This window comes from Gopherus evgoodei, chromosome 7 (genome assembly GCF_007399415.2).
Source record: "Gopherus evgoodei ecotype Sinaloan lineage chromosome 7, rGopEvg1_v1.p, whole genome shotgun sequence".
Lineage (NCBI taxonomy): Eukaryota > Metazoa > Chordata > Testudines > Testudinidae > Gopherus > Gopherus evgoodei.
The window spans coordinates 23,898,286-23,914,681 of NC_044328.1; the positions used below are offsets into that span (position 1 = coordinate 23,898,286).

The following is a 16,396-nucleotide window of genomic DNA, read 5'->3' on the forward strand; positions in this document are numbered from 1 at the left end:
TAATTTTGCACTTTATTCTATTATTAAAGATTATTAGGCAAATGGAGAATCACTCTAGTTTTTAGGCATAATTGACTCCATAATAAGGCTCCCGCCCATGCACCATCATACATTTTCTTTAAATTTCTAAGTGGCCATGCTACAGCAGGTATCTGGTCTATTTATAGGTATAGGTATTTGTACCATGCTCATCACAATGATATCCGAATGTCTTAAGAAATTAAGTAAATGCAAGCAGGTAGCCTCTACATAGAAACTCCTTTCCTATTGTGCTGTGTACGTGCAACTGGGGGATTGTTTCCCTTAATTGTGAGAGAGATGTGGCAAAGACAAGGATCTTTCATTTTGTTCAAATGTAGGTAAGACTCTTAATTCCTGTGAAAGATATTTCCAGCTGCCAGTACATCATGTGTCCCTAACTTTAGTGTCTTAAATTTTCTGTTGCTTGCTGTTGAAATATAGAAAAGGTAATTAAGTTTATTATCTGTATCCTAATGTGGATTCTACTTGACAGATTGCTATTGTGCAAAAGAGAGAGGCCATTAGAAAAAGGCATTGTGACTGGTCTTGATTATTGCACATGCCTTGAAAAGTAATAAAATCTACAGTATGTACAGTCTGCTCAAAGGACATGTTCCTTTACCCAGGGTTTAGCTTGACAGTCTAATAGCATCAATTAAGCAATTTACAGATGGAAGATAATGCTTGTCTCAAAAGTGGAGACCAAGAGGCTAAAGAATAATGTTTTATTCTTTGACACCAAGAATATGTAGAGACCTACTTATTCTGCTTAAATGCTTTTTATTTTTAAAGCTTCTCAACAACATCTACTATCTATTTGAGAAGTTTCTTGTTTTAGAAAAGTAGTAAATTGATACAGGTCCTAATTTATCATTTTAAAGCAGAGGATAGGACTAGACAACTTCAAAACATTTTTCTCAAGCACAACGTATGCACTTTGGGCCACTGGCCGATAAGTAAGATGGTGAATGGTTGATAATTAGTTTAAAATGTGTCTTGCCTGAACTAATTGTTAAGATACAGTTTAATGCTAAATATATAACATTAAGACACTTGGACTTTAAAAAGTAATTAATTTGCACTTTTTGTTAATGAAATGAAATTTTAATGTTCACTTAACTATCTTGTGGTATTTTAAAGAGAAGTGATTTTATCCGAAACATTGCTTCTGTTTCTTTTATTCTGCATATGCTAATTTACATGATTTAATTTTGGGAACATCTGCATATAATTCTGTATGCTTAACAGTGGTGAGATCACACTGCTTTTCAAATAACTGCTACAGCTTTCACTTTCCAGATAGTCTCAGATTTGTATCTAGCTGTGATGCCAAACTTACAAAGGTGCCAAAATGTAAGTGTGTAATTATGTAATTTTCTCTTGATCTTTCAGAGTCTTCTTGCGAGCAATTAATCAGTATGCAGATATGCTAAACAAAAAATTTCTTGACCAAGCCAACTTTGAGTTACAGGTAAGAGAAAATATAAACAGTATATTTGGAACTAATGTTAATGTTTTAATATATTTCCGGTACAAGCCAATAGTTTTGATTTCTGTATTTGTTGTTATGCATCTCTTTCTTGGAGCATGAACGCTGAATTTATACAATGTCTTCTGTGACATGCTGAATTAAACAAATAACCCAAACACCTCTGTACTTTGAGGAAACTGGCATCGAGATCCAAACGTCATCACCTGTCCCCCTTCTCTCTCAAGCCAAGTTGAGCCAAAAGCCTGGATTTGAATAGCAATGATTTCTGAGATTAAGAGCCAGATTAAGACATTCCAGGGTTTTAGGAGCGGAACAAGGGAAGTAGGTTCTCCATCCTCTCATAAGAAGCAGGAGTGGCAGCAGATTCCTTTCACCCCTGGAGAAGGAGGGGTGGCAGCACATGGGGCTTCTTGCTGCTTACCCCAGCAGATGAGGTGTATCTGTTTGGGCAGCTGGGCCAAGCCATAGCACTCCCTTTCCTCCTGCCATGAACAGCATTCTCTGCTGGTGTTGTCTTGGTGGGGTAGCCCAGAACAGTCAGTCTTGGAGTTAACACTCCATTGAAGTGCATGGAGTAGGTCACCATTTTAGAGCCATTGTTTCAGGTTGTCTCCAGACCCAGATAGACATGTCTGCATCAGTCACACAAATATCAAGCTTTTCTTCCCAATCACGAGGGCAAGAAACATACTTGCAAAAATAAAAGATGCTATTTTGATCTAATCACATGATTCCAGGAGCTGGGGAATTAGGCACAAGCCTTAGTGGCTATACCATAACTACCAGTCCTGTTTGAGAATGTTTAAATATCCAGATGCAAACTTTACAACTCAGGTCCAACTGAAACTTAAATTACAACAGGATCCCATTAAATTTAAAAATAATTCAGTTTTTGAGAAGATTATAAACAATTTTAATGAGTCAAACTGTCAGGTGAGTATGAGAAGCACAGGCCAGGGGCTCAAAAACTGGGGATGTAGTTGCATTCCTCAATTAAGGATGGAAGCACTGTAAGCCATATTCTGATTTAGCGGTGTCCTGTTGGGTCTCCAAAATGTCATCTGAGAGCTGCAAACTTTCAGATTTATTTGGCCCTCTGACTTTGGCACAAGACTGCATCTTCCTTTCCATTTAGGTGTGTATTTGTGGAAACAATGACTGATTTATAAATGGCATCAGACATCATTCATAGATTCATTGACTAAATCCAGAAGGGATTGTGATCATCTAATCTGACCTCCTGTACAACACAGGCCATATGACTTAATTGAATTACTTTGTGTTTGAACTGGAACATATCTGTTTAGAAAAACAGCCCATCTTGATTTAAAAATTGCAAGTGATGGAAAATCCACCACAGTTCTTGGTAAATTGTTCCAATGATTAATTACCCTCACTTAAAAATTTACTGTTTATTTCCAATCTGGATTTATCTAGCTTCAGCTTCTTTCAAGTAGATCTTGTTGTACTTTTGTCTGCTAGACTGAAGAGTCCATTGTCAAATTGTTGTTCCCCATGAAGGTAGAGTACTTATAAGCTGTGTCACCACTTAACCTTCTCTTTGTTAAAATAAACAGAACCCAAAATACCTCAGTCATTAAAATACATGATTTCCAATCCTTTAATTGTTCTCATGGTTCTTCTTTGAACCATTTCCAATTTATCAACATCCTTCTTGAATCGTGGACACCAGAAATGGGACACAGTATTCCATTAGTGGCTGCCCCAGTGCCAAATACATAGGTAATATTTAACCTTTCAACTCCTACTTTATATGACCCATTTATGTATCCAAGGATTGCATTAGCCCTTTTTGGACAGTGTTGCCTAGTGAGCTCATGTTCAACTGATTATCTACCATGACCCCCAAATCTGTTTGAGTCACTGCTTCCCAGGATAGAGTCCCCCTAACTGTAAGGATGGCCTACCTTCTTGATCCTAGATTTATGACTTTACATTTCATCATATTAAAACACACTTTGCTTGAGCTCAGCTTGCTCAGTGATCCGGATCACTCTTTGTCCGTGACCTGTCCTCTTCATTGTTTAGTACTCCCCCCAATCTCTGTCTTATCTGCAGACTTTGTCAGTGATGATCATGTGGTTTCTTTCAGGCCATGAATAAAAACGTGAAATAGCGTAGGGCAAAGAACTGATCCCTGTTGGACCTCACTAGAAATACAGCCACTTGAGAATGACTCTCCATTTATAATTACATTTTGAGACATATAATTTCATCCGTTTTGAATCCATGTAATGTGTGCTGCATTGATTTTTGTATCATTGTAGTTTATTAATCAAGAAGTCATGTGGTAATATTCAATTTCTTTATTTTTCATCTTTTCTTTTCCAAGATTTCTTAATTTCTGATTCTTTCTCTTTTGCCCCCCCGCTTATTTTTGACTCTGCAGTCTATCTTGTTCTTCCCTAAGGTTGTCTGCCTATCTCTTTCTCATATACATACATACGTGCACACATACAAACACACATGCTCACCTTTGATATTTCTTTATAGTCCTTTTTATTAATTCATTAGTTTTCTTCTATTTTTGAATTGTAAATTTTTTTCTTGGCTTGTTAAATCTGTTCTGCCAATTCCCTTCTCAGTGGTCTGCCCTTCACCTCAACAAGAAATGGCTCAAATGCTAAAATTGTCTTTTTTTCTCTCAAAAGTGAAGGACCCCAGAATGCTTCACCATATCTTATTCCTCAGAATCATCACAAAGCCTTAAAGGCCTGAGTATTTCCCAGTCCCTTTCTTATTAGCACTAATTGTGTTGAACTCACACATCATTTCTTCCAGGTGGTCCTAGTCAGTTTCACTCCACTGCCTTTCTCCTTGCCTGGAAAACTGCTGTGTGAGCACATGAAGCAGTGTCACTGAAAGACTGCTTCTTGTTTTGAGTAACAGGAAAAATCCTGGTCAGTGTTGGAAATGCCGTGGCCTGCCATGTGTGACACTCATTTTCATTTAGTTAATTTTGGCAGGTTTAGTTGCAAGGAGATAAGTTACAAATGACATTGCAGCAGGTGAAAGGAGGAGACTAACATGTCCGTAGTGGAAATCATACTTTTATTATGACTTATCACATTATAGTCTTATGCCATTGTCATAATGTAGGCAAAGAAAAATTCGCTCTTCTCCACTCTAGCATCTATGAAGTTTCAGTCAGTAGAACAGTTCTGGGTGGTAAACAGCAAGGTGAATCTAGGTTGTCTGCACTTGAAATCAGAGTTAAGTGTTTCTTGCTCTGAGCAGTTTTCTACCTAATTTGTGGCAAATCTCATATATGGGCCAAATTCGCTGCTTCTGCAGTTGGCAGTTTTGCATGTGTGAGGTGTGAGAGAAGGCACAACTACAACATGGAGTTTCAGTCAACCTGACCTACTGAATTTCCAGAGCTATTTAAAGAACTTCAAGTGAAATCTACTCATTGGAGCCATGCACCTTTCAGGTACTAAAAACAGCAGATCTGTTATTAGAAAAAGAAGATCAACAAATTTTGAGGGCAAGATTCCAGTGTATCTCAAAGAAGTGATTATTGGGGCCATCAAGCCATGTCTTGATACTGATAATCATCCTCATTATAGCCCTGCTCTCATGTTCCATTTTGATGGAAAGTTGGGCCTTGCCTAGATGAGAAAATTGCACCTATTTAACTTAACGGTATACTTTTTAAACCAATTTAGTTAAACTCATGTAAAAGACTGTGTGAATGCCCCTATTTTGATTTAAACAACCCTTATTTCAGTTCATTTTAAATTGTTTAGGAATCTGTTTAAGATAAACCATTCATAACACAATAAGCATGTCCATGCACTGTTTTGTCCCAGTTTCATTAAATTAATATAAAATTACACCAGAGGTTAAAATCAGTGCAACTTTCTCGTGTAAACAAGCTGTTATTCAGGATGTTGTGGTGTGATAGCTCTTGCATTATCTAGTAATCTCAGATTTCCTGGACCTATTTCAATTTGATTTATGACATGACTGTCCTAGAAGTCCTGGTCTGGTTGGTAAGTGATCTCTGGGTAAAGAACAATAAAAAGAAGTCCTTGCTGATTATTTTAAATCTCTCATCTGCCTATGACTGTTCACCACAAGGAATTGTTTCAGTTGTGACCCCGTGTAGATATAGATGGCAGTGGCACATTGGGTGTCTTTATTAGTTTCTCTGAGATGATCCAGCTCTTCTCCAAGAATTCTCCTATGAGGAATACTGCAGGATTCTGTGCATTCATCCTCCTGCTACTGTGAAATTACTAGGAGATATGGTGAGGTAGTTTAATTTGCTCTTCCATCAATATGCTGAAGATACTCAACCCTAAGTTACCTTTTCATCAGACTTGGACAGTGCAGTCTCTCAATTTTACTAGTGTCTGCCTGAGTTTGAGGTTTGGATGAAGACACACGGGGAAGTTAGTGCTCAGTAAGCTAGGATGTGAATTGAGTGCACTAGCTAGTCAACAGTAACTCCCTATGTGGACACTCTTACTGTGCACAAAGGGTACCCTGAGGTGGTTTAGCTTTGTATATTTCCAAAGTGTATTAAGCTAATGCACACAAAGGAACTTTTAGTGCACAGTAAAAGTGTCCATGCAGGGAGTTAGTGTGGAGTAACAAGTCCACTGTTTTAACTTAATTCAGTATATAACTATTGATCTGTAGAGCTCTGCACTGATTTGGGGCCTGGCTATCTTAAAGACTGCTTCTCTGCTTTTGTTCTGTCTTGACAATTGAGATCAGCTAACACTTCAAGATTTAAACGTTTGAGGATCCGTTGCAGGGTTTCTCAGTGTGGAACCATCATTTCCACTGTTCAGTCAACAAAGCCTGAATAACATAGTGAGCCAGATTCTCTTTACAGCAACAGTGCAAAAGGGCCATAATCTGGTCACCAATGTGCAGCTTTCTGCTGTTAGAGAACTTGCTTCTGGCACAGACATGCCACAGCTGGGTCCTCCACCTGTAGCACTCTACCCTTCCTGATATAGGGAAGGCAGGTAGAGGGTGTGACAGAGCAGAGTTCATCTATGCCTATCCTCTACAGGGCTGCCCCAGGGGGGAGGGGGAGAGGGGGGCAATTTGCCCCAGGCCTCACGAGCCCTGGCCCGGCGGTGGTCCGGGTCTTCAGCGACATTTCAGCGGCGGGGGGCCCTTCAGTGCTGCCGAAGACGCGGAGCAACTGAAGGGCTCCCCTGCCGCTGAAATGCCGCCGAAGACCCGGACCACCGCTGGGTGAGTACAAGCGTCGCAGCTCCCCTGCTTTGCCCCAGGCCCCCTGAATCCTCGGGGCGGCCCTGATCCTCTACTAGCATAGGACCCATTAAAAACCTTATGTCAGTGGCATCACTTAGAGCACCCTAGGGGTTGCTGAATGTCATGTTGAATCTGGAGCTAGCCCAGAGAACCGGTGAGCCATAACCGGACTCCTTCCCTCTCTCCCTTGCTCTAGTTTAGGAGATACTATAAGAGATACCAGACTAAACGAATTTGTTTTGTTTGTGTCACCTAGAGATTTCTTTATGGCAGTAGACTTTTAAAAATCAATTAAATATTTTTAGAGAGTATTGAAAAATTTATATTTCCAATAAGTACGCCTTACAATTATGTCTGCCACCGCAAAAAATAAAAACAGTGATCTTGCACAACCTTTGTAGCGCTGGGAGACCTGTTGGCAACTTCCCAAGAGCATGAGGGCCATACCTTATTTGCATATAAATTTAGTTTTTAATCAGATAAATGCATGCACTTTATTTATTTATTTATTATTTAATTATTTATACATAGGAAAATGGTTTGAGGTTGTCATAAACAGATAGCTAAGGATTAATGTTCTTTTACCTGTAAAGAGTTAACACAGGGAACCAAACACTTGACCAGAGGACCAATCAGGAACCAAGACTTTTTCAAATCTGGGTGGAGGGAAGTTTTGGGTGTGAGTTCTTTGTCTTGTGTCTGTGCCCTCTCGGCTCTGAGAGTGATTTTTCTATCTCCAGGCTTTCTAATCTTCTAATTACAAGCTGTAAGTACAAGGATAGTAAGACAATAGGTTTATATTGTTTTTCTTTTTTATTTACATGTGTGTAGTTGTTGGAGTGTTTTAAATTGTATTCTTTTTGGATAAGGCTGTTTATTCATTTTTTCCCTTTAAGCAATTGACCCTGTATATTGTCACCTTAATACAGAGACTATTTTTAATGTCCTTTTTCATTCTTTTTATATAAAGCTTTCTTTTTAAGACCTGTTGGAGTTTTTCTTTAGTAGGGACTCCAGGGAATTGAGTCTGCAGCTCACCAGGGAATTGGTGGGAGGAAGAAGTCAAGGGAAAAATCTCTTTGTGTTAGATTTACTAAGCCTGACTTTGCATACCCTCAGGGTGAGGGGGAGACATTAGATCTCTCAGTACTTGTGTTTCCAGGACTGGAAGCAGGGAATCTCCTAGGGTCGTCCAGGGAGGGGAGCCTGGGAGGAAGTAACAAGGAAACAAGGGGAGGGGGTTAGTTCCCATTGTTGTAAGACTCAAGGCATCTGAGTCTGGGGGTCCCCCAGGGAAGGTTTTGGGGAGACCACAGTGAGCTAGGCACTGTATAATTCCTAGCTGGTGGCAGCAATTACCAGGTCCAAGCTGGTAACTAAGCTTGGAGGTTTTCATGCTAACATCCATATTTTGAACGCTAAGGTCCAGATCTGGAAAGAAATGTTATGACAGAAGTCCGCAGTAGATAGTGTATCAATAGGAGCGAATACTGGCAATGGTTCTTTGAAACCAAGTTCTGAGGTAGCCACACACAGTGGAATGTGGGCTGGAGACTGTTAACATTATTACAGTGTTGTGATTTGTTGAGATTCATTATAGGAAACTTCTTTTGATAGTTACTAATGGAGCTCCTCAAGGATCAGTCTTGGGACTGATTATATTTAATATTTTCATTAATGACTTTGTCACAAAAAGGAGGAATGTGCTAATGAAACTTGCTGATCACATGAAGTGGGGAGGCATAATCAATGCAAGAAAGGATGGGAATATTATACAGGAAGAACTACCTGACTCAGAGGATTGGAGTAATAGAAATGGGATGAAATTTAATAGTACAAAGTGCAAGTTCGTGCATTTAGGAACTGTTAACAAGAAATTCTGCTGTAAGCTGGAGGCTCATCAGTTAGAAACACCAGAGGAGTAGAAGAACCTGTGTGTATTAGTCGATCATCGGGTAACTATGAGCCATCAATGTGATGTAGCCATGAAAAAGGCAAAAGTGATCGTAGGACAAATGAGGCAGGGTATTTCCAGTAGAGATAGCGAAGTGTTAATGCCATTTTACAAGGCATTGGTAAGGCCTCATTCGGAATACTGTGTACTGTTCTGGTCACCCAAGTTCAAGAAAGATTACTTCAAACTGGAACAGTGGCATAGAAGAGCTATTAGGATGAACAGGTGAATGGAGAATCTGTCTTAGGACAGGAGCTAAAAGAGTTTGACTTGTTTAGCCTAGCAAAATGAAGGCTGAGAGAGGATATGATTGCTCTTCATAAGTTCATCGGAGCAGCGGGGAGGACACCAGAGAGAGAAAAGAATTATTTAAAATAAAGGAAAATGTTGGCACAAGAACAAATGGGTATAAACTGATCATGAATAAATTTAAGCTGTAAATTAGAAGACGCTTTCTAATCATTAGAGGAGTGAGGTTTTGAAACAGCTTTCCAGTAGTGATGGAAGCAAACAACCTAATTAATTTTGAGATGGAGTTTGATACATTTATGAACTGGATGATGGGATGGGATTGCCTGTGATAGCAGGGAACTGGATTCGGGGACCCAGGAGGTCCCTTCCAGACTTGTTTTCCTGTAAGTATTTCCAAAGATAATTGCACAAGGAGCAGCCAACCCTGTCTGTCCTTCAGCAAACTTTAATAGACATTCAGTAAACTTAAATCTCTCTCTCTCTCTCTCTCTCTCTCTCTCTCTCTCACACACACACACACACACACACACACACACACACACACACACTCTCATTCATATATGCATGAAATTATGGGGGTGTCAAATATATATAAAACATCACACACACTCATATTCATATTTCATGTGTTTGAATAATCAAAATGCCTTTGATTTTGTGTAAATGGACCATTTTGTTTCATTAAAAATATAAACAGTATGGAGATGGACTAAGATCTCTTCAAGAAGGTGATGTCTGTTTTTTCTATTAATATTTATGTGCATAAATTGTGTATTTTAAGATGTTTTGTAGGTGTGTAGAAGAACACTTCAGAGATTTAATAGTATTTATTCTTGGCATCTCTCTGTTTTCAGCTTTGGAACAACTACTTCCACCTGGCTGTTGCTTTTCTTACACAAGAATCTCTACAACTGGAGAATTTTTCAAGTGCTAAAAGAGCCAAAATACTTAACAAGTAAGTCCTAGTCTCAATATAAACCATCAGCAAGAACTTGAGTGACTATTAACATAATTTTACTTTGGTTCCTTGGATAAATCCATACAAATTTACATGTAATCGTGATGTAATGAAATGTTGATTTTAAAACTATGAATCAAAAATAGCATATGTTCCTACCAGTGAATCAAGGTCTGAAATGGCTTATGCTGCAGTACGTTCATAGTCAAGACTTTCAGAAGTATGAACATGTTCCAGAAGGAGATTTTTTAAATCCTCTTTAGGTTTGTGCTTATTCTAATCTCATTTCACTTGTATTCTTTATTGCCTAATTCCTAAAGGCCTTTTACAGTGAAACAGTCAGTGTCACTGTGATACCCCGGAAGAATGTTTTGTTGCATAGCTGCAGACTTTTACGGTTTCCTGGTCAAAAGGGATTACATTGCTACCTCTGGACAGGGAATTTGAACTGTCTGGACTGAAGTTCTAAATTTCACAGCAAATAAAACCTGTCAAAATGAGAAGACACAAAGATTTGGGAACACAGAGGATTTGCCCACTGTATTATTGCCTCCATTTCTTTAAATTCAGGCATAGTGTGCGCTTCCTTCACTGAGCAAATACGTTAGAGACAATAAAAATCAATTTAGTGGTTTTAAACAATGTGTGTGGACTCTTTCAAAATCCAAATATTTTTAATAAATTAGTGCAGAAATCTGTATTTAAATTTTCAACCAAAATACTGCATTAATGGCACACATGCTAGGAAGTTCAATATTATAGTTCCCTCGCCACATCTATCTCAGCACCCTTGTGCTTATGTAGCCTTTTGTATCACTGTTAGTTTTGTCTGACAGCAAAGAAGTGCAGTATGTCTGTGTTGTAGTAAGAGGCAGCATAGCTCAGTGTAGTGCTACTCAACGTATGGGGCATTTCTTTAATTGGTTCATGAAGAACCCCCTTGTGGGTTGGGCCATCTAGTTGAGGGGAGGTAAAGTCCCAAAAAAATCCAATGAGAGACCTGGGAGGGGGAAGAAAAGAGCAATTCACACAGGCCCCCTCTACTTTCTGCTACTTTTCTCCCTGTTCCACCCCAACTCAGCCAAACTAGACCTCCTCCCTTTCCTAATTCTCTGTCCTCCTGCCCACACAGCACTCAGCTGAAGCAAGTAAACCTTTGTTGCTAGGACCTGTAGAGCCAGCTTCACAGCCTTTGAAACCAGTGGTGCCCAGAGTTGAATGCCTTACTGTTGGGGAACCCTCCTACCCGACAGTCCCCCACTCAGCACCAGCCCTCACCCCAAAATGTCCTTGAAATCATGTCATGGCCCAAATCTCAGAGCCCTTTTAGGCTACAACTAGATGGCAGCCATAAGTGGTATGGGAGGCAACAGGTAAGGTTCATCATTAGGATTAAATGTGCTCACATTTTTAAGGCTGAATCTTTATTTTAACCAAAGGAAAGATAAATTACTCCTCCTTGGCATCTAAATCATATTTTTCCATCTGTTTTCATAGGTCATGTTTTCTTGAGCTTTAGTCATTTTTTTTGCTCTTCAATTTGTCCACATCTTTCCTGAGATGTGGTGCCCAGAACTGGATACACTATTCCAATCGAGGTATCAGCAAGGAGTAGAGCAGAAGAATTACTTCTTGTGTCTTGCTTACAACACTGCTGCTGATATATCCCAGAATGATGTTTGCTTTTTTTGCAACAGTGTTGACTCATATTTAGCTTGTGATCCAGTGATGAAGATATTGATCAGAACTGGACACAGACCAATCCATGTAGAACGCCATTCAATACGCCTTACCAGCTTTACTGGGAATGGTTTTCCAACCAGTTATGCACCCACCTTGTAGTAGCTCCATCTAGGCAATATTTCCCTAGTTTGTTTATGAGAAGATCATGCAAAACAGTATCAAAAACCTTACTGAAATCAAGACATACCACATCTACCACTTCCCCCCATCCAGAAGGCTTGTTGCCCTGTCAAAGAAAGCTGTTAGGTTAGTTTGACATAATTTGTTATTGACAAATCCATGTCATTTTTCTTATCACCTTATTATCTTCTAGGGGTTTGCAAATCAATTGTTTGATTATTTGCTCCATTTTCTCTCTGTGTACTGAAGTTAAGCTGCCTTCTCTGTAATTCTCTGGGTTGTCTTTATTCCCTTTTTTATGGCTTGGCACTCTATTTGCCCTCTTCCAGTTCTCTGGAATCTCTCCTGTCTTTTATGAGTTTTCTAAGATAATCACCAATGGCTCAGATATCTCCTCAGTCAGCTCCTTGAGTATTCTAGGATGTATTTCATCAGGTTCTGACAACTTGAAGACATCTAACTTGTCTAATTTTAACTTGTTCTTTCCCTATTTTAGCCTCGGATCATACCATATTTACATTGACATTCACTGTATTAGACATCAGATTGCTAATAACTTTTTTGGTGAAAACTGAAGCGAAAAAGGCATTTAGCACTTATGCCATTTCCACATTTTCTGTTATTGTCTTTCGCCCCTCGCTGAATAATGCGCTTACCCTGTCCTTTGTCTTCCTCTGCTTGTAAGGTATTTGTAGAATGTTTTCTTGTTAGTTTAATCTGATTTTGTGCCTTGGCCATTCTAATTTTGTCCCTACATGCTTGTGTTGCTCTTTATATTCATCCTTTGTAATTTGACTTAGTTTCTACTTTTTATAGGACTCTTATTTAAGTTTCAGATCATTGAAGATCTCCTGGTTAAGCCAGGATGATCTCTTGTCATACTTATTATCTTTCCTACGTATTGGGACAGTTTGCTCTTACACCCTTAATTATGTCTCTCTGAAAAACTGCCAACTCTCTCAAACTATTTTTCCCCTTAGACTTGCTTCCCATGGGATCTTATCTACCAACTCTCTTCTAAAGTCTGCCTTCTTGAAATCCATTGTCTTTATACAGCTTTTTCCTCCTACCATTCCTTCAAATCATGAACTCTGTCATTTCATGATTACTTTCACCCAAGCTGCCTGCCACCTTGAAATTCTCAACCAGTTCCTCCCTATTTGTCAAAATAAAATCTGGAATAACCTCTCCTCTAGTTACTTTCTCCATCTTCTGAAATAAAAAGTTGTCTCCAATGCATTCCAAGAACTTGTTGGATAATCTGTGCCCTGTTGTATTATTTTCCCAACAGATGACGGGGTAGTTGAAATCCCCCATCACCACCAAGTCCTGTGCTTTAGATAATTTTGTTAATTGTTTAAAAAAAAAAAAGCCTCATCCACCTCTTCTTCCTGGTTAGGTAGTCTACAGTAGATCCCTGCCATGACATCACCCTTGTGGGTTTTTTTACCCTTTTATATTTGCCGAGAGACTTTCAACAAGTCTCTTCCTGTTCCATCTCAACTTCAATGCAAGTGTGTGCATCTTTAATACACAAGACAACACCTACTCCCTTTTTTCCCCTGCCTGCCCTTCCTGAGCAAGCTGTATCCTTCTACACCAGTATTCCAGTCATGTGTATTATCCTGCCAAGTCTCTGTGATTGCAACTATGTCATAGTTGTAATTATTCATTTGTATTTCTAGTTCTTTCTGTTTATTCCCCATACTTCTTGCATTAGTATACAGACATCTAAGATACAGATTTGATTTCCCCTCTGTGTTCCCTGTTGTCTCTCCTTTGTCCCTGTTATAGACTCATAGACTCATAGACTTTAGGGTCAGAAGGGACCAATGTGATCATCTAGTCTGACCTCCTGCACAAAGCAGGCCACAGAACCCTACCCATCCACTTCTATAACAAACCCCTAACCTATATCCGAGTTATTAAAGTCTTCAAATTGTGATTTGAAGACCTCAAGCTGCAGAGAATCCACCAGCAAGTGACCCGTGTCCCATGCTGCAGAGGAAGGCGAAAAACCTCCAGGGCCTCTGCCAATCTGCCCCGGAGGAAAATTCTTCCGGACCCCAAATATGGCTATCAGCTAAACCCTGAGCATGTGGGCAAGACTCACCAGCCAGTACTCAGGAAAGAATTCTTTACAGTAACTCAGATCGCATCCCATCCAACATCCCATCACCGACCACTGGGCATACTTATCTGCTGATAATCAAATATCAATTGCCAAAATTAAGCTATCCCATCATACCATCCCTTCCATAAACTTATCAAGCTTAGTCTTAAAGCCAGATATGTCTTTTGCCCCCACTACTCCCCTTGGAAGGCTGTTCCAGAACTTCACTCCTCTAATGGTTAGAAACCTTCATCTAATTTCAAGTCTAAACTTCCTAGTGTCCAGTTTATACCCATTTGTTCTTGTGTCCACACTGGTACCAAGGTTAAATAATTCCTCTCCCTCCCTAATATTAATCCCTCTGATATATTTATAAAGAGCAAGCATATCCCCCCTCAGCCTTCTTTTGGCTAGACTAAACAAGCCAAGCTCTTTGAGTCTCCTTTCATATGACAGGTTTTCCATTCCTCGGATCATCCTAGTAGCCCGTCTCTGAACCTGTTCCTGTTTGAATTCATGTTATAATTGCCCATGATCCCCCCAAATTCCGACTCATCACCCAGGTCTCATGTTTTTGATTTACCTATGGGGTTTTCTTTCCTGCCGTCATAGAACCTAGTTTAAAGCTTGTCTCAGCAGGTTAGCCAATCTGTATCCAAAAATACTCTTCCTCTTCCTCAATCGATGGACCCCATCTACACTCAGCAGTTCTTTTTCCCAGAACAAGATCCTGTGGTCAGTGAAGGCAAAATCCTCCTCGCAGCACCATTTGCACAGCCATCCATTCACTTCCAGGATGCATCTCTCTCTGCCTGAGCTCTTACCCTTGATATGGTTGTTCAAGCTCTAATTCGCCCCACCATGATGTTTGAGACACTTGCTTTGGAACCTTTGCTTTATTTGACCATTAAAACTTCATTTGTAATCACTGTGCGTATACAGACATCTAAGACATTGATTTGATTTCCCCTCTGTGTTTCCTGTTGTCTCTCCTTTGTCCCTGCGATAGCTCTGTAGGAAGAAGTCTTGTAGTGTAAATCTGGCCTTACAGTGACAGCCATCTCCTGAATGTTGTAAAAACATTTCCTCTCTATAGGATCTCTGCCAAGACCACAAGTTAGCATTAGTGAGCACATTGCCTAAATACTGAAAGCTGCATATGTGGTAGATGTTTGAGGCCATTTTCAGAAGGCAAATCCTTTGTGTTATGAGAGGGTGGGCTTTACTGTATTAAAAGAGGTCTGTTTTCTTAATATTATACAGTCTTGTACTGAAGCATGAAAACTATGTAGCCACTGAAAAGAGTGTAGCTGTAGCAATTGGGTATCAAAATAATGATGTTCAACCACCTACCAAACAGGGGCACTTAAAACCCCCGCCAATCCCTCTCTCCACCCAAAAACACTCAAAGCCCAAAATGTTCACAAACCACTCAAAGAACACAATGAGATCAGCTGTAGCTGTATAGGCAAGCATATCACAGCAGAGGGGTGCTGTGATTTCCTGAAGTGTAGTGTCTCATGCCACCAGCACCATTTCAGCATTATTTATTCCAAGAAGCATGATAATTATGCTTAGATAACCCTTCCTCAAGATTTGCCTTACTGCAGTCTGAAAAAATCGAGGTAGTTTACATTTTGTATATAGGCTGAAGTTTTCAAAGGTTCCTAAGGGATTTGGACACCCAATTTGCAGTGAAATCAATACATCTGAAGAAGTGGGGTTTTTACCGACAAAAGCTTATGCCCAAATAAATCTGTTAGTCTTTAAGGTGCCACCAGACTCCTCCTTGTTTTTGTGGATACAAACTAACATGGCTACCCTCTGATACTTAGGGTACGTCTACACTACCCACCAGATCAGCATGTAGCGATCGATCTGTTGGGGATCGATTTATCGCGTGTAGTGTCGACATGATAAATCGATCCCCGATCACTCTCCCGTCAACTGCTGAACTCCAGCTCAGCGAGAGGCGGAAGCAAAGTTGATGGGGGAGCGGTGGCCATCAATCCCGCACCATGAGGACGCAAAATAAGTGATTCTAAGTTGATCTAAGATATGTTGACTTCAGCTATGGTATTCTCATAGCTGAAGTTGCATATCTTAGATCGATCCCTGCCAGTGTAAACCAGGCATTAGTAAAATCAATGGAAATTGGATATCCAGATCCCCATGTGATAGCTTTGAAATCTGAACCATCGCGCGTGTGTGTGTGTGTGTGTAATTATGTATACATACATGCACTACAGAGAATATATGATGGGGTGGTATTTTATGGACATGAGTTTGGGATGCTGATGTTAGTTATGAAAGATGGAGTCACAGCTGAGTTATGTAGATGACTCAAACTCATGTTAATAACCTTCATACCACACTATTGTGTATTCTCTATGTGCCACATACATTATAGCTATTTTACTGTAGTAAACTCAGAGTTTTAATTTGTTTTTATTGGGACTGTTTGTCATATCCCTGTGTGAGAAA

General features: G+C 39.7%; 1 protein-coding gene across 1 annotated transcript in view; it reads left to right on the forward strand.

Moving 5' to 3' along the window:
- The window catches only part of DOCK1 (dedicator of cytokinesis 1), a 541,297-nt gene that overhangs the window by 403,099 nt on the left and 121,802 nt on the right, over nt 1-16,396 (forward strand). The window contains 2 exon segments of the mRNA XM_030568323.1: nt 1,414-1,492; nt 9,833-9,933. Coding sequence (XP_030424183.1) covers nt 1,414-1,492; nt 9,833-9,933 — 180 coding nt within the window.